At 47.9% G+C, this 18,589-nt stretch overlaps 1 protein-coding gene across 7 annotated transcripts in view; it reads left to right on the top strand.

The window, feature by feature from the left end:
* PACRGL (parkin coregulated like) overlaps positions 1–18,589 on the top strand; it is a 162,515-nt gene that overhangs the window by 98,409 nt on the left and 45,517 nt on the right. For all 7 annotated transcript variants that reach the window (XM_063921632.1, XM_063921624.1, XM_063921640.1 and 4 more), the window contains exon 3: positions 592–659. In XM_063921632.1, the coding sequence (XP_063777702.1) occupies positions 592–659 (68 nt within the window). The remainder of the gene's footprint in view (positions 1–591; positions 660–18,589) is intronic.

Below are 18,589 nucleotides of genomic sequence, written 5' to 3' on the forward strand. Positions count from 1 at the left end.
AAAAAGGTCTACCTTTCTTTTGTCAACCATTTCCATGTCGACCTTTTCTGCTGTCTACCTATTCCATGTCAACCTTTTGGTCGACCTAATGTCAAACAATGGCGGTAATTCTATTGACTGTAGTCCTTTTTAGTGTAGATCTAATAATCCACACCCCTATTTTTCACAGCTCTCCGTATGGGCTGGAGGAAACCTGTCCAGGATAGACCATTGTGGATGCAGAGCACAGAAGCTGACTCCCCATTGGACAGGGCTTTTCTGCCAATAAAGAGGTGGTGAAACAAACGAGTAATATAATAACATAGAATCTGCAATACATAAGAAAGATATTTGCATCTCAGCAATTATACATATTAGACGGTTGAGGGTGTTTTTCCAGTTTGAGCTGATTAAATCTTTTTTTTTTTTTTCCCCCTTTGCTCTCCTCTCCCCAGCAGAACTTGCTGTAGCACCCATCACCTTATTGCGTTCCAGCAAAGTGTCGTCCGTTGGCTACATTTTTTCTTTTTCTAAATTCAAAAAGATGTCACATTGCTTAAAGTTATTCCCGAAACTGTCAGCTGAGATTTAATCTGCCTCTCTCTGCTTTAGTTTGCTGAGCCACAGCGCTACCCGTCTGCCTTCGCTGCTATATACTCTAAAGGAGGAATTCCTTGCAGGTAAGCACAGTTTTCATGCTTTCACATAAAAATCCTTTCCAAACGCCAACATAGTTGTTAGAGGTGCATGTGACTGGGATGTCATGCTGGGTGTCTTCTAACTTGTAAGGTGTGCCGCAGTCTCCGCTGAGTCTGAATTACCATTCCGTTACACTAAATAATACATAGCTATATTCTTTATTTCTTCCCCAGGCGCATGGCTTGTCCCTGTTACTGCTATTCAGAAAAATATTTTTGCTTTTAAAGAACCAGATTGAATTTGTTTGTGTTTCCTGCGCTGGTTGGTTAGTTCTGTAAGGTGTCACTATTTTGTTACTTCTCTCATTATAAAATTTGTAACACTTTTTTTTTTTTTTCACGATTCCTATGTTCGATTTTCTAGCTTTTGTTTTGGAAAAGATGTTTAACCTCCTCCTTCAGGGCCAGAATGATTGTCGTGCTATGGAATTCATTGGTTGCACAGTAATAACTTACTATTTTTTTCTCTGGAGTTGACATAAAGGAAACCTGAGTTTTCCCTTGTGAATATAGCCATTGAAGCATTACAGGGCTGATTCAGAGGTGGGTGCTGAATCAATGTTTTTGACGTATGTATGTACTGTGTGTATGTGTGTGTGTGTCCGGGTCTCCTTTACACAGACGTTCCGCACCTCCGTGAACATGCATACACACAGACAGCAAGCGTGGCACTCCAGCTGTCTGACACAATGAATCTCTTAGACGGGGAGTGTAAAAGGCAACGTTTCAGTGCCTGTTTAATAAGGCATTTTCCTCAGGTATATAAACATACAGAAAAGATCCTACCTTATATATAAGGCATGTTCACCCTGTGTTCAGCAGTGTTCGGACGGCGGGACGCAACCCGCTCCGGCCGGTGCAAAGGAAATTACATCAGGTCAAGTCCCAGTGCAGTGCTCCCCATCACCATGACATCGAACACTAACATGGGCTAGCTGCAGACATAACAGAGATCGCGTACTGTAAAAACACATGATCATGAGCTAGCTAGAAATACTAGGTCAGTTTGATATACTGGTAAGCTAGTAATAAAATTAACACAATGTACATATATACAGCCATAAGCTAATAGCATAATAACATACATGCAGAGCACAAAACATTGCGTGGCTAGAGGAAAGAGGGTAAGACTTACACCAATCATGATAACAATACCGTACTATAGTGCTGCATACCATAAGCCTATTGTCAATAAAGATGTCACTTGCATGCAGAGAACACTGCTCGGTCCCCTTATATGATATCTAGAGATAAATGCGCACAATGCAGTACTTGGCTGAGTAGACTGTAGTAAAATAAACGGACAGACCCCAAGCCATACTACACTACACAAAACGATTAAACCCCTGCGATTCATTGAGTCCACCCCTGATGGAGCAGGGTACCTGGTCAATCATCCGGTATTTAAGGGTAGTGAGTGGATGATGGTATTGGGCAAAATGCCTGGCAACAGGCTGTTCACTGGAACCCTTAGAGATAGCTATTTTGATGGCAGACCTGTGGGCTGCCATACGTTCCTTGAACATCCGCTCGGTTTTTCTGATGTACGACAACCCACAGGGACATATAAGTTGGTAAACCACAAATCTGGACGTACAGGTTAATGTGTGATAAATGTATAATGTCTTACCCGAGTGAGGGTGTTGAAATGTATTTCCTGGGATCATGAATTGGCATGTAGTACATGTACAACGTATACAACCCCTGTTCCTGGATAAAGGTTGTGTAGCTGAAACTGAATGATCTGTCACATCTGTTTTAACTAGGATATCACAAATATTTTTACCTCGCTTATAGCAAGACATCAATCTTGTGTCTTGTAGTTTAAGTTCGGGGTCACCCTGAACAATTGGCCATAGTTTTCTAGATAACTGATTGATACCAGTACTAGTTGGATTGTATTGTACCACCCATGGAATCATAGGAGTAAAATCACTATGGGTTTTAGGTGTGCCAATGAGTGTAGCTCTACCAATTCCTAAAACCCTTTGCTTGGCAGCTACCAATGTGTGGGGTGGGTATCCTCGCTCCTTAAACTGACTAATCATCTCATCTATTTGAATTTCAGCTAGAGTAGGATCCTACGCTAGCTGAAATTCAAATGGATGAGATGATTATCCAGTATAATACTGTGTGTGTGAATATATATACACTGCTCAAAAAAATAAGGGGAACACTGAAATAACACATCCTAGATCTGAATGAATGAAATATTCTTATTAAATACTTTGTTCTTTACATAGTTGAATGTGCTGACAACAAAATCACACAAAAATTATCAATGGAAATCAAATTTATTAACCCATGGAGGTCTGGATTTGGAGTCACACTCAAAATTAAAGTGGAAAAACACACTACAGGCTGATCCAACTTTGATGTAATGTCCTTAAACAAGTCAAAATGAGGCTCAGTAGTGTGTGTGGCCTCCACGTGCCTGTGTGACCTCCCTACAACGCCTGGGCATGCTCCTGATGAGGTGGCAGATGGTCTTCTGAGGGAGCTCCTCCCAGACCTGGACTGAAGCATCCGCCAACTCCTGGACAGTCTGTGGTGCAATGTGGCGTTGGTGGATGGAGCGAGACATGATGTCCCAGATGTGCTCAATTGGATTCAGGTCTGGGGAATGGGCGGGCCAGTCCATAGCATCAATGCCTTCATCTTGCAGGAACTGCTGACACACTCCAGCCATATGAGGTCTAGCATTGTCTTGCATTAGGAGGAACCCAGGGCCAACCGCACCAGCATATGGTCTCACAAGGGGTCGGAGGATCTCATCTCGGTACCTAATGGCAGTCAGGCTACCTCTGGCAAGCACATGGAGGGCTGTGCGGCCCCCCAAAGAAATGCCACCCCACACCATTACTGACCCACTGCCAAACCGGTCATGCTGGAGGATGTTGCAGGCAGCAGAACGTTCTCCTTGGCGTCTCCAGACTCTGTCACGCCTGTCACATGTGCTCAGTGAGAACCTGCTTTCATCTGTGAAGAGCACAGAGCGCCAGTGGCGAATTTGCCAATCTTGGTGTTCTCTGGCAAATGCCAAACGTCCTGCACGGTGTTGGGCTGTAAGCACAACCCCCACCTGTGGACGTCGGGCCCTCATACCACCCTCGTGGAGTCTGTTTCTGATCGTTTGAGTAGACACATGCACATTTGTGGCTTGCTGGAGGTCATTTTGCAGGGCTCTGGCAGTGCTCCTCCTGTTCCTCCTTGCACAAAGGCCGAGGTAGCGGTCCTGCTATTGGGTTGTTGCCCTCCTACGGCCTCCTCCACGTCTCCTGATGTACTGGCCTGTCTCCTGGTAGCGCCTCCATGCTCTGGACACTACGCTGAGAGACACAGCAAACCTTCTTGCCACAGCTCGCATTGATGTGCCATCCTGGATGAGCTGCACTACCTGAGCCACTTGTGTGGGTTGTAGACTCCGTCTCATGCTACCGCTAGAGTGAAAGCACCGCCAGCTTCCAAAAGTGACCAAAACCTCAGCCAGAAAGCATAGGAGCTGAGAAGTGGTCTGTGGTCACCACCTGCAGAACAACTCCTTTATTGGGGGTGTCTTGCTAATTGCCTATAATTTCCACCTGTTGTCTATTCCATTTGCACAACAGCATGTGAAATTGATTGCCAATCAGTGTCGCTTCCTAAGTAGACAGTTTGATTTCACAGAAGTGTGATTGACTTGGAGTTACATTGTGTTGTTTAAGTGTTCCCTTTATTTCTCTAACGTCCTAAGTGGATGCTGGGGACTCCGTAATGACCATGGGGATTAGCGGCTCCGCAGGAGACTGGGCACAACTACAAAGAAAGCTTTTAGACTACTGGTGTGCACTGGCTCCTCCCACTAAGACCCTCCTCCAGACCTCAGTTAGATTCTTGTGCCCGGCCGAGCTGGATGCACACTAGGGGCTCTCCTGAGCACCTAGAAAGAAAGTATATTTAGGTTTTTTATTTTCAGTGAGATCTGCTGGCAACAGACTCACTGCAGCGAGGGACTAAGGGGAGAAGAAGCGAACCTACCTAACAGGTGGTAGTTTGGGCTTCTTAGGCTACTGGACACCATTAGCTCCAGAGGGATCGACCGCAGGACCCGACCTTGGTGTTCGTTCCCGAAGCCGCGCCGCCGTCCCCCTTACAGAGCCAGAAGCACGAAGAAGGTCCGGAAAATTGGCGGCAGAAGACTTCAGTCTTCACCAAGGTAGCGCACAGCACTGCAGCTGTGCGCCATTGCTCCTCATGTACACCTCATACTTCGGTCACTGATGGGTGCAGGGCGCTGGGGGGGGGGCGCCCTGAGGGCAATAGATAACACCTTGGCTGGCAAAATATACATCATATATAGTCCCAGAGGCTATATAGATGTAAAATTACCCCTGCCAGTGTCACAGAAAAAGCGGGAGAAAGTCCGCCGAAAAGGGGGCGGGGCTTCTCCCTCAGCACACTGGCGCAATTTTTCCCTCACAGTTCCGCTGGAAGGAAGCTCCCTGGCTCTCCCCTGCAGTCTGAGAAACTACAGAAGGGTAAAAAAGAGAGGGGGGGCACTAAATTTAGGCGCAGTATAGATATATATATATGTAATATATATAAAAAAGCAGCTATAGGGAAAACACTCATTGATAGTGGGATCCCAGTGTTATATAGCGCTCTGGTGTGTGCTGGCATACTCTCTCTCTGTCTCCCCAAAGGGCTTTGTGGGTTCCTGTCCTCTGTCAGAGCATTCCCTGTGTGTTTGCGGTGTGTCGGTACGGCTGTGTCGACATGTTTGATGAGGAGGCTTATGTGGAGGCGGAGCAGATGCCTGTAAATGTGATGTCACCCCCTGCGGGGTCGACACCTGAGTGGATGGTGCTGTGGAAGGAATTACGTGATAGTGTCGACTCCTTACATAAAAGGTTTGACGACATACCTAATGTGGGACAGCCGGCTTCTCAGCCTGTGCCTGCCCAGGCGTCTCAAAAACCATCAGGGGCTCTAAAACGCCCGCTACCTCAGATGGTTGACACAGATGTCGACACGGATACTGACTCCAGTGTCGACGACGAAGAGACTAATGTAACTTCCAGTAGGGCCACACGTTACATGATTGAGGCAATGAAAAATATGTTGCACATTTCTGATGTTACCCCCGGTACCACAAAAAAGGGTATAATGTTTGGAGAGAAAAAACTACCAGTAGCTTTTCCTCCATCTGAAGAGTTAAATGAAGTGTGTGAAGAAGCGTGGGCTTCCCCTGATAAAAAGATGGTAATTTCTAAGAGGTTACTAATGGCGTACCCTTTCCCGCCAGAGGATAGGTCACGCTGGGAAACATCCCCTAGGGTGGATAAAGCGCTCACACGCTTGTCGAAGAAGGTGGCACTACCGTCTCCGGATACGGCCGCCCTGAAGGAATCTGCTGATAGAAAGCAGGAGGCTATCCTGAAATCTATATATACACACACAGGTGTGATACTGAGACCGGCTATAGCTTCAGCCTGGATGTGCAGCGCTGCTGCTGCGTGGTCAGATTCCCTGTCAGAAAATATAGATACCCTAGACAGGAACACTATTTTGCTGAACGTAGAGCATATAAAAGACGCACTTTTATACATGAGGGATGCACAGAGGGATATTTGCCGGCTGGCATCCAAAATTAGTGCAATGTCCATTTCTGCCAGGAGAGGGTTATGGACTCGGCAGTGGACAGGTGATGCAGATTCCAAACGACACATGGAAGTTCTGCCTTATAAGGGTGAGGAATTGTTCGGGGATGGTCTCTCGGACCTCGTTTCCACAGCAACAGCTGGGAAGTCTACATTTTTGCCCCATGTTCCCTCACAACCTAAGAAAGCACCGTATTATCAGGTACAGTCCTTTCGGCCCAATAGGGGCAAGCGGGTTAAAGGCGCGTCCTTTCTGCCCAGAGGCAGAGGTAGAGGGAAAAAGCTGCAGCATACAGCCAGTTCCCAGGAGCAAAAGTCCTCCCCCGCTTCCTCTAAGTCCACAGCATGACGCTGGGGCTCCACAGGCAGAGCCAGGTACGGTGGGGGCCCGTCTCAAGCATTTCAGCAAGCAGTGGGCTCGCTCACGGGTGGATCCCTGGATCCTTCAAATAGTATCTCAGGGGTACAAACTGGAATTCGAGACGTCTCCCCCCCGCCGTTTCCTCAAATCTGCCTTGATAGTAAAGGTGCCCCTACTTCAACAAGGAAGGGGTTACTATTCCACAATGTTTGTGGTACCGAAACCGGACGGTTCGGTGAGACCCATTTTAAATTTGAAATCCTTGAACACATATATCAAAAAATTCAAGTTCAAGATGGAATCGCTCAGGGCGGTTATTGCGAGCCTGGATGAGGGAGATTACATGGTATCGCTGGACATCAAGGATGCTTACCTACATGTCCCCATTTACCATCCTCACCAGGAGTACCTCAGGTTTGTGGTACAAGATTGTCATTACCAATTCCAGACGTTGCCGTTCGGTATCTCCAAGGCTCCGAGGGTCTTTACCAAGGTAATGGCGGAAATGATGATACTCCTTCGAAGGAAGGGAGTTCTAATTATCCCGTACTTGGACGATCTCCTGATAAAGGCGAGGTCCAGAGAGCAGTTGTTGGTAGGGGTAGCACTATCTCGGGAAGTGCTACAACAGCACGGCTGGATTCTAAACATTCCAAAGTCACAGCTGGTCCCTACGACACGCCTGCTGTTCCTAGGGATGGTTCTGGACACAGAACAAAGAAAAGTGTTTCTCCCGGAGGAGAAGGCCAAGGAGCTGTCATCTCTAGTCAGAGGCCTCCTAAAACCAAAACAGGTGTCGGTGCATCACTGCACGCAGATCCTGGGAAAAATGGTAGCTTCCTACGAAGCGATTCCATTCGGCAGGTTTCATGCAAGAACCTTTCAGTGGGACCTGTTGGACAAGTGGTCCGGATCGCATCTTCAGATGCATCGTCTGATAACCCTGTCTCCGAGGACAAGGGTGTCTCTGCTGTGGTGGCTGCATAGTGCTCATCTTCAAGAGGGCCTCAGATTCGGCATACAGGACTGGGTCCTGGTGACCACGGATGCCAGCCTTCGAGGCTGGGGAGCAGTCACACAGGGAAGAAACTTCCAAGGACTATGGTCAAGTCAGGAGACTTCCCTGCACATAAATATTCTGGAACTAAGGGCCATTTACAATGCCCTAAGTCAGGCAAAACCCCTGCTTCAAAACCAGCCGGTACTGATCCAGTCAGACAACATCACAGCGGTCGCCCATGTAAATCGACAGGGCGGCACGAGAAGCAGGACGGCAATGGCAGAAGCCACAAGGATTCTCCGATGGGCGGAAAATCACGTGTTAGCACTGTCAGCAGTGTTCATTCCGGGAGTGGACAACTGGGAAGCAGACTTCCTCAGCAGGCACGACCTCCACCCGGGAGAGTGGGGACTTCATCCAGAAGTCTTTCAAATGATTGTAAACCAGTGTGAAAAACCACAGGTGGACATGATGGCGTCCCGCCTAAACAAAAAGCTAGAAAAATATTGCGCCAGGTCAAGAGACCCGCAGGCGATAGCTGTGGACGCTCTGGTAACACCGTGGGTGTACCGATCGGTTTATGTGTTCCCTCCTCTTCCTCTCATACCAAAGGTACTGAGGATAATAAGGAGAAGAGGAGTAAGAACTATACTCATTGTTCCGGATTGGCCAAGAAGAGCGTGGTATCCGGAACTTCAAGAAATGATGTCAGAGGACCCATGGCCTCTACCGCTCAGACAGGACCTGCTGCAGCAGGGGCCCTGTCTGTTCCAAGACTTACCGCGGCTGCGTTTGACGGCATGGCGGTTGAACACCGGATCCTGAAGGAAAAGGGCATTCCGGAGGAAGTCATTCCTACGCTGCTAAAAGCTAGGAAAGAAGTAACCGCGAACCATTATCCCCGCATATAGCGAAAATATGTTGCGTGGTGTGAGGCCAGGAAGGCCCCAACGGAAGAATTTCAGCTGGGCCGGTTCCTGCACTTCCTACAGTAAGGGGTGACTATGGGCCTTAAATTGGGTTCCATTAAGGTCCAGATTTCGGCTCTGTCGATTTTCTTCCAGAGAGAATTGGCTTCACTACCTGAAGTTCAGACTTTTGTTAAGGGAGTGCTGCATATTCAGCCCCCTTTTGTGCCTCCAGTGGCACCTTGGGATCTCAACGTGGTGTTGGATTTCCTAAAGTCACATTGGTTTGAGCCACTGAAAACCGTGGATTTAAAATATCTCACGTGGAAAGTGGTCATGTTGTTGGCCTTGGCTTCGGCCAGGAGGGTTTCAGAATTGGCGGCTTTGTCATGTAAAAGCCCTTATCTGATTTTCCATATGGATAGGGCAGAATTGAGGACTCGTCCCCAGTTTCTTCCCAAAGTGGTATCAGCTTTTCATCTGAACCAACCTATCGTGGTGCCTGCGGCTACGAATGGCTTGGAGGCTTCCAAGTTGTTGGATGTAGTCAGGGCCCTAAAAATTTATGTTTCCAGGACAGCTGGAGTCAGGAAAACTGACTCGCTTTTTATCCTGTATGCGCCCAACAAGTTGGGTGCACCTGCTTCTAAGCAGACTATTGCTCGCTGGATCTGTAGTACGATTCAGCTTGCACATTCTGCGGCTGGACTGCCGCATCCTAAATCAGTAAAAGCCCATTCCACAAGGAAAGTGGTCTCTTCTTGGGCGGCTGCCCGAGGGGTCTCGGCTCTTCAACTTTGCCGAGCTGCTACTTGGTCAGGGGCAAACACGTTTGCTAAATTCTACAAATTTGATACCCTGGCTGAGGAGGACCTTGAGTTCTCTCATTCGGTGCTGCAGAGTCATCCGCACTCTCCCGCCCGTTTGCGAGCTTTGGTATAATCCCCATGGTCCTTACGGAGTCCCCAGCATCCACTTAGGACGTTAGAGAAAATAAGAATTTACTCACCGGTAATTCTATTTCTCATAGTCCGTAGTGGATGCTGGGCGCCCATCCCAAGTGCGGATTGTCTGCAATACTTGTATATAGTTATTGCTTAACTAAAGGGTTATTGTTGAGTTATCTGTTGAGAGGCTCAGTTGTTATCATGCTGTTAACTGGGTATTGTATCACGAGTTATACGGTGTGATTGGTGTGGCTGGTATGAGTCTTACCCGGGATTCAAAATCCTTCCTAATTGTGTCAGCTCTTCCGGGCACAGTATCCTAACTGAGGTCTGGAGGAGGGTCTTAGTGGGAGGAGCCAGTGCACACCAGTAGTCTAAAAGCTTTCTTTGTAGTTGTGCCCAGCCTCCTGCGGAGCCGCTAATCCCCATGGTCCTTACGGAGTCCCCAGCATCCACTACGGACTATGAGAAATAGAATTACCGGTGAGTAAATTCTTATTTTTTTGAGCAGTGTGTATGTATATGTGTGTGTGTGTGTATATACACACACACACACACACACACACACACACACACACACACACACACACACACACACACACACACACACACACACACACACTACCAGTCAAAAGTTTGGACATACCTTCTCATTTAATGTTTTTTATTTATTTTAATTATTCTCTACATTGTAGATTAATACTGAAGACATCAAACTATTAAAGAACACATATGAAATTATGTTGTAATCAAAAAAGTGTTAAACAAATAAAAATATGTTTTTTATATTTTAGATTCCTGAAAGTACAGTAGCCCCCTTTTGCTTTGATGACAGCTTTGCAAACTCTTGGCATTCTTTCAATCAGCTTCATGAGGTAGTCTCCTGGAATGGTTTGGAATTAACAGGTGTACCTTTTCAAGAGTCCATCTGTGGAATTACTTGCCTTCTTAATGTGTTTGAGCCCATCAGTTGTGTTGTGCAGATGTAGGGTTAGTACACAGTGGACACCCCTATTTGACTACTGTTGTAATCCATATTATGGCATGAACCACTCAACTCAGCAAAGAGAAATGACAGTCCATCAATACTTTAAGACATGAAGGTCAGTCGATACGGAAAATTTCAAGAACTTTGAATGTATCCCCAAGTGCAGTTGCAAAAACCATCAAACGCTATGATGAAACTGGCTCTCATGAAGACCGCCCCAGGAAAGGAAGACCAAGAGTAACCTCTGCTGCAGAGGATAAGTTAATTAGAGTTACCAGCCTCAGAAACCACTACTTAACACAGCACCTCAGATTAGAGCTCACATAAATTCTTCAGAGTTCAAGTAGCAGACAAATCTCAACATCAACTGTTCAGGGGAGACTGCGTGAATCAGGCCTTCATGGTCGAATTGCTGCAAGGAAGCCACTACTGAGGATGAACAAGAAGAAGAAGAGAATTGTTTAGGCCAAGAAACACAAGGAATGGACATTAGACCAGTGGAAATCTGTACTTTGGTCTGATGTGTCTAAATTTGAGATTTTTGGTTCCAGCCGCCGTGTCTTTGTGAGACGCAGAGAAGGTGAGCGGATGGTTTCTGCTTGTGTGGTTCCCACTGTGAAGCATGGAGGAGGAGGTGTGATGGTGTGGGGGTGCTTTGTTGGTGACACTGTTGGTGATTTATTAAAAATTCAAGGCACGCTTAACCAGCATGGCTGCCACAGCATTCTGCAGCTCCATGCCATCCCATCCAGTTGGTGCTTACTGGGACCATAATTTGTTTTTCAACAAGTCAATGACCCAAACACACCTCCAGGCTATGTAAGGGCTACTTGACCAAGAAGGAAAGTGATGTAGTGCTGAGTCAGATGACCTGGCCTCCACAATCACCCGACCTAAACCCAATTGAGATGGTTTGGGATGAGTTGGACTGCAGAGTGAAGGAAAAGCAGCCAACAAGTGCTCAGCACCTCTGGGAACTCCTTCAAGACTGTTGGAAAACCATTCCAGGAGACTACCTCATGAAGCTGATTGGGGGAATGCCAAGAGTGTGCAAAGTTGTCATCAAAGCAAAAGGGGCTACTTTGAGGAATCCAAAATATAAAACCTATTTTGATTTGTTGAACAGTTTTTTTGTTTACAACATAATTCCATGTGTTCTTTCATAGTTTTAAAGCGTCTTCAGTATTAATATTTATTGTAGAAAATAATTTAAATAAATAAAAGCCATTGAACGAGAAGGTGTGTCCAAACTGTTGACTGGTACTGTGTGTGTGTGTGTGTGTGTGTGTGTGTGTATATATATATATTTCTCTTACGTCCTAGAGGATGCTGGGGACTCCGTAAGGACCATGGGGTATAGACGGGCTCCGCAGGAGACATGGGCACCTAGAAAGAACTTTTCCTATGGGTGTGCACTGGCTCCTCCCTCTATGCCCCTCCTCCAGACCTCAGTTAGATTCTGTGCCCAGAGGAGAAAGGGTACACTGCAGAGAGCTCTCCTGAGTTTTCTGTAGAAAAATAATTTTGTTAGGTTTTTTATTTTCAGGGAGTCCTGTTGGCAACAGGCTTCCTGCATCGTGGGACTGAGGGGAGAGAAGCAGACCTACTTAACTGATAGGCTCTGCTTCTTAGGCTACTGGACACCATTCGCTCCAGAGGGAGTTGGAACACATGTCTCACCCTGGGGTTCGTCCCGGAGCCGCGCCGCCATCCTCCTCACAGATGCCGGAAGATAGAAGCCGGGTGAGTATGAGAAGATAGAAGACATCTCAGGCGGCAGAATACTTCAGATCTTCGTGAGGCGCGCCATTGCTCCCAGACGCAACACACAGAGGCAGCACTGATGGGTGCAGGGGGGGGGGGGCGCCCTGGGCAGCAATAATCCTCAATTTTGGGCACAATAGAGTATGATTAGGCTGCGGAGGCAGTAAATCACAGATCCCCCGCCATTTTATTACAATTGCACTGGTACCGAAGCCCGCCGTTGGGGGGGCGGAGCTTGATCCTCAGCACTAACCACCGCCATTTTTTCCACAGAAGCTGCATGAGAACGCTGGCTCCCCGGTCTCGCCCCTGCTGAACACTTCACAGGCTGGAAAAAGAGGAGGGGGGGCACATTGGTAACGCAGTGAGTGGGAATTTGGATAGTATATAAAAACTATCTGGTCATTTTGTTTTTCCAGTGTTATTTGAGCGCTGGGTGTGTGCTGGCATACTCTCTCTCTGTCTCTCCAAAGGGCCTGGTTGGGGATTTGTCCCCAGGGGCCAGGGTGTCTCTCCTATGGTGGCTGCAAAGTGCTCACCTGCTGGAGGGTCGCAGGTTCGGAATTCAGGACTGGATCCTGGTAACCACGGACGCGAGCCTCCGAGGGTGGGGAGCAGTCACCCAAGGAAGAAATTTTCAGGGACTGTGGTCAGACCAGGAGTCCTGTCTACACATCAATGTGTTGGAACTCAGGGCCATATACAACGGCCTTCAACAAGCGGAGAGTCTTCTTCGAGACCTACCAGTTCTGATTCAATCAGACAATGTCACAGCAGTGGCTCATGTGAACCGCCAAGGCGGGACAAGAAGCAGAGTCGCGATGGCGGAAGCCACAAGGATTCTTCGCTGGGCGGAAAATCACGTAAGCACTCTGTCAGCTGTCTTCATTCCGGGAGTGGACAACTGGGAAGCAGACTTCCTCAGCAGACACGATCTCCATCCAGGAGAATGGGGACTTCATCAAGAAGTCTTTGCAGACATAACATGTCTTTGGGGAATTCCTCAAATAGACATGATGGCGTCACGCCTCAACAAAAAGCTTCAGAGGTATTGTGACAGGTCTCGGGACCCTCAGGCAGTAGCAGTAGACGCCCTGGTAACGCCGTGGGTGTTCCACTCGGTCTACGTGTTTCCTCCTCTTCCTCTCATCACAAAAGTGTTGAGGATCATAAGGCGAAGAAGAGTACAGACGATACTCGTTGTTCCAGACTGGCCTCGAAGGGCCTGGTACTCAGATCTTCAAGAGATGCTCACAGGAGATCCCTGGCCTCTCCCTCTGAGGGAGGACCTGTTGCAACAGGGGCCCTGTATATTCCAAGACTTACCGCGGTTACGTTTGACGGCATGGCGGTTGAACGCCGAATCCTAGCGGAGAAGGGGATTCCGGAGGAGGTCATCCCTACTTTAATAAAGGCTAGGAAGGAGGTGACGGTGAAACATTATCACCGTATCTGGCGAAAGTACGTGTCTTGGTGTGAAACCAAGAACGCGCCTACAGAAGATTTTCATCTGGGGCGTTTTCTCCACTTCCTGCAGACAGGAGTGGATATGGGACTGAAATTAGGTTCTGTTAAGGTACAAATTTCGGCCCTTTCGATTTTCTTTCAGAAGGAATTGGCTTCTCTTCCAGAAGTCCAGATGTTTGTAAAGGGAGTGCTGCACATCCAGCCTCCTTATGTGCCTCCAGTGGCACCGTGGGACCTGAACGTAGTGTTGCAGTTCCTAAAATCACACTGGTTTGAACCACTTAACAAGGTTGAGTTGAAATTTCTTACCTGGAAGGTGGTCATGTTGTTGGCCTTGGCATCGGCAAGGCGAGTGTCAGAATTGGCGGCCTTGTCTCACAAGAGCCCCTACTTGATGTTTCATATGGATAGAGCGGAATTGAGGACACGCCCTCAATTTTTGCCTAAGGTGGTTTCTTCATTCCATCTGAACCAACCTATCGTGGTGCCTGTGGCTCCGAGTGACTTGGAGGATTCCAGGTCCCTGGACGTAGTCAGAGCTTTGAAGATTTATGTAGCCAGAACGGCTAGACTTAGGAAAACAGAAGCACTGTTTGTCCTGTATGCTGCTAATAAGATTGGCGCACCTGCTTCGAAGCAGACTATTGCTCGCTGGATCTGTAATACGATTCAGCAGGCTCATTCTACAGCTGGATTGCCGGTTCCAAATTCGGAAGAGGCCCATTCCACCAGGAAGGTGGGCTCTTCTTGGGCGGCTGCCCGAGGCGTCTCGGCATTACAGCTTTGCCGTGCGGCGACTTGGTCGGGGGCAAACAAGTTTGATACCCTGGCTGATGAGGACCTAGCTTTTGCTCAGTCGGTACTGCAGAGTCATTCGCACTCTCCCGCCCGATTGGGAGCTTTGGTATAAACCCCATGGTCCTTACGGAGTACCCTGCATCCTCTAGGACGTAAGAGAAAATAAGATTTTAAACCTACCGGTAAATCTATTTCTCCTAGTCCGTAGAGGATGCTGGGCGCCCATACCAGTGCGGAAACTCTGCAAGACTTGTATATAGTTGTTGCTTACATAAGGGTTATGTTACAGTTGGAGTCGGTCTTGGACCGTCACTGTTGTTGTTCATACGGTTAACTGGTTATGTATGTTCCAGGTTACATGGTATGATTGGTGTGGGCTGGTATGAATCTTGCCCTTGGATTTTTAAATCCTGCCTTGTATTGTCCATCTCCTCTGGGCACAGTTCTCTAACTGAGGTCTGGAGGAGGGGCATAGAGGGAGGAGCCAGTGCACACCCATAGGAAAAGTTCTTTTTAAGTGCACATGTCTCCTGCGGAGCCCGTCTATACCCCATGGTCCTTACGGAGTCCCCAGCATCCTCTACGGACTAGGAGAAATAGATTTACCGGTAGGTTTAAAATCTTATTATTATATATATATATATATATATATATATATATATATATATATATATATATATTTCTCTGACGTCCTAGTGGATGCTAGGGACTCCGTAAGGACCATGGGGATATAGCGGCTCCGCAGGAGACAGGGCACAATAATAAAAGCTTTAGGATCAGGTGGTGTGCACTGGCTCCTCCCCCTATGACCCTCCTCCAAGCCTCAGTTAGATTTTTGTGCCCGGCCGAGAAGGGTGCAATCTAAGTGGCTCTCCTGAGCTGCTTAGAATAAAAGTTTAAGTTAGGTTTTTTTCTTTCAGTGAGACCTGCTGGCAACAGGCTCACTGCTACGAGGGACTTAGGGGAGAGAAGTAAACTCACCTGCGTGCAGGATGGATTTGCTTCTTAGGCTACTGGACACCATTAGCTCCAGAGGGAGTCGGAACACAGGTCTCACCCTGGGGTTCGTCCCGGAGCCGTGCCGCCGACCCCCCTTGCAGATGCCGAAGTTGAAGAGGTCCAGAGTCCAGAAACAGGCGGCAGAAGACTTTCAGTCTTCATAAGGTAGCGCACAGCACTGCAGCTGTGCGCCATTGTTGTCAGCACACTTCACCAACAGTCACCAACTGTCACTGAGGGTGCAGGGCGCTGGGGGGGGCGCCCTGGGCAGCAATGTATAATACCTTTTTATGGCTAAAATACATCACATATAGCCCTTGAGGCTATATGGATGTATTTAACCCCTGCCAGATCTCACAAACTCCGGGAGAAGAGCCCGCCGAAAAGGGGGCGGGGCCTATTCTCCTCAGCAACGGCGCCATTTTCCTGCTCGGCTCTGCTGTGAGGAAGGCTCCCAGGCTCTCCCCTGCACTGCACTACAGAAACATGGTTAAAACAGAGAGGGGGGGCACTTATTTGGCGATATGATTACATATATAAAAATGCTATAAGGGAAAACACTTGTATAAGGGGTTGTCCCTGTATAATTATAGCGTTTTTGGTGTGTGCTGGCAAACTCTCCCTCTGTCTCCCCAAAGGGCTAGTGGGGTCCTGTCCTCTATCAGAGCATTCCCTGTGTGTGTGCTGTGTGTCGGTACGTGTGTGTCGACATGTAGGAGGACGATGTTGGTGAGGAGGCAGAGCAAATTGCCTGTATTGGTGATGTCACTCTCTAGGGAGTCGACACTGGAATGGATGGCTTATTTAGGAATTACGTGATAATGTCAACACGCTGCAAGGTCGGTTGACGACATGAGACGGCCGGCAAACAAATTAGTACCTGTCCAGGCGTCTCAGACACCGTCAGGGGCTTGTAAAAACGCCCATTTACCTCAGTCGGTTGACACAGACACAGACACGGACACTGACTCCAGTGTCGACGGTGAATAAACAAACGTATTTTCCTTTAGGGCCACACGTTTCATGTTAAGGGCAATGAAGGAGGTGTTACATATTTCTGATACTACAAGTACCACAAATAAGGGTATTATGTAGGGTGTGAATAAACTACTTGTAGTTTTTCCTGAATCAGATAAATTAAATGAAGTGTGTGATGATACGTGGGTTTCCTCCGATAGAAAATTATTGGCGGTATACCCTTTCCCGCCAGAAGTTAGGGCGAGTTGGGAAACACACCTTAGGGTGGATAAGGTGCTCACACGCTTATAAAAACAAGGGGCGTTACCGTCTCCAGATACGGCAGCCCTCAAGGAGCCAGCTGATAGGAAGCTGAAAAATATCCTAAAAGTATATACACACATACTGGTGTTATACTACGACCAGCAATCGCCTCAGCCTGGATGTGCAGCGCTGAGGGGGCTTGGTCGGATTTCCTGACTGAAAATATTGATACCCTTGACAGGGACAAGATTTTATTGACTATAGATGCATTTCTATATATGCGAGATGCGCAGAGGGATATTTGCATTCTGGCATCAAGAGTAAATGTGATGTCCATATCTGCCAGACGAAGACACGACAGTGGTCAGGTGATGCAGATTCCAGACGGCACATGGAAGTATTGCCGTATAAAGGGGCGGTCCATCGGACCTGGTGGCCATGGCAACAGCTGAAAAATCCACCTTTTGTTACCCCAAGTCACATCTCAGCAGAAAAGGACACAGTCTTTTCAGTCTCAGTCCTTTTGTCCCCATAAGGGCAGGCGGGCAAAAGGGCCAGTCATATCTGCCCAGGGGTAGAGGAAAGGGAAGAAGACTGCAGCAGGCAGCCCATTCCCAGGAACAGAAGCCCTACACAGCTTCTGCCAAGTCCGCAGCATGACGCTGGGGCAGTACAAGCGGACTCAGGTGCGGTAGGGGGTCATCTCAAGAGTTTCAGCACGCAGGGGGCTCACTCACAAGTGGACTCCTGGATCCTACACGTAGTATCCCAGGTGTACATTGGAAATTCGAGACGTCTCCCCCTCACAAGTTCCTGAAGTCTGCTTTACCAACGTCTCCCTCCGACAGGGAGGCAGTATTGGGAACAATTCACAGGCTGTATTCCCAGCAGGTGATAATCAAAGTACCCCTTCTACAACAAGGGAAGGGGTATTATTCCACACTATATTGTGGTACTGAAGCCAGACGGCTCGGTGAGATCTGAAATATTTGAACACTTACATACAAGCGTTCAAATCAAGATGGAGTCACTCAGAGTAGTGATAGCGAACCAGGAAGAAGGGGACGATATGGTGTCACTGGATATCAGGGACGCTTACCTACATGTCCAAATTTGCCTTCTCACCAAGGGTACCTCAGGTTCGTGGTACAGAACTGTCACTATCAGTTCAGACGCTGCCGTTTGGATTGTCCACGGCACCCCGGGTCTTTACCAAGGTAATGGCCGAAATGATGATTCTTCTTAAAAGAAATATGGACGTTTTCCTGATAAAGGCAAGGTCCAGAGAACAGTTGGAGGTCGGAGTAGCACTATCTTAAGTAGTTCTACGACAGCACGAGTGGATTCTAAATATTCCAAAATCGCAGTTTTTTCCGACGACACGTCTACTGTTCCTAGGGATGATTCTGGACACAGTCCAGAAAAGGATGTTTTCTCCCGGAGAAGAAAGCCAGGGAGTTATCCGAGCTAGTCAGGAACCTCCTAAAACCAGGAAAAGTATCAGTGCATCATTGCACAAGGATCCTGTGAAAAATGGTGGTTTCTTACAAAGCGATCCCATTCGGTAGATTTCACGCAAGAACCTTTCCGTGGGATCTGCTGGAAAAATGGTCCGGATCGCATCTTCAGATGCATCAGCGGATAACCCTGTCTCCAAGGACAAGGGTGTTTCTTCTGCGGTGGCTGCAGAGTGCTCATCTATGAAAGGGCCGCAGATTCGGCATTCAGGACTGGGTCCTGGTGACCACGGATGCCAGCCTGAGTGGCTGGGGAGCAGTCACACAAGGAAAAAATTTCCAGAGAGTGTGATCAAGTCTGGA

Source organism: Pseudophryne corroboree, chromosome 1, assembly GCF_028390025.1.
Source record: "Pseudophryne corroboree isolate aPseCor3 chromosome 1, aPseCor3.hap2, whole genome shotgun sequence".
NCBI classification, from domain to species: Eukaryota; Metazoa; Chordata; class Amphibia; order Anura; family Myobatrachidae; genus Pseudophryne; species Pseudophryne corroboree.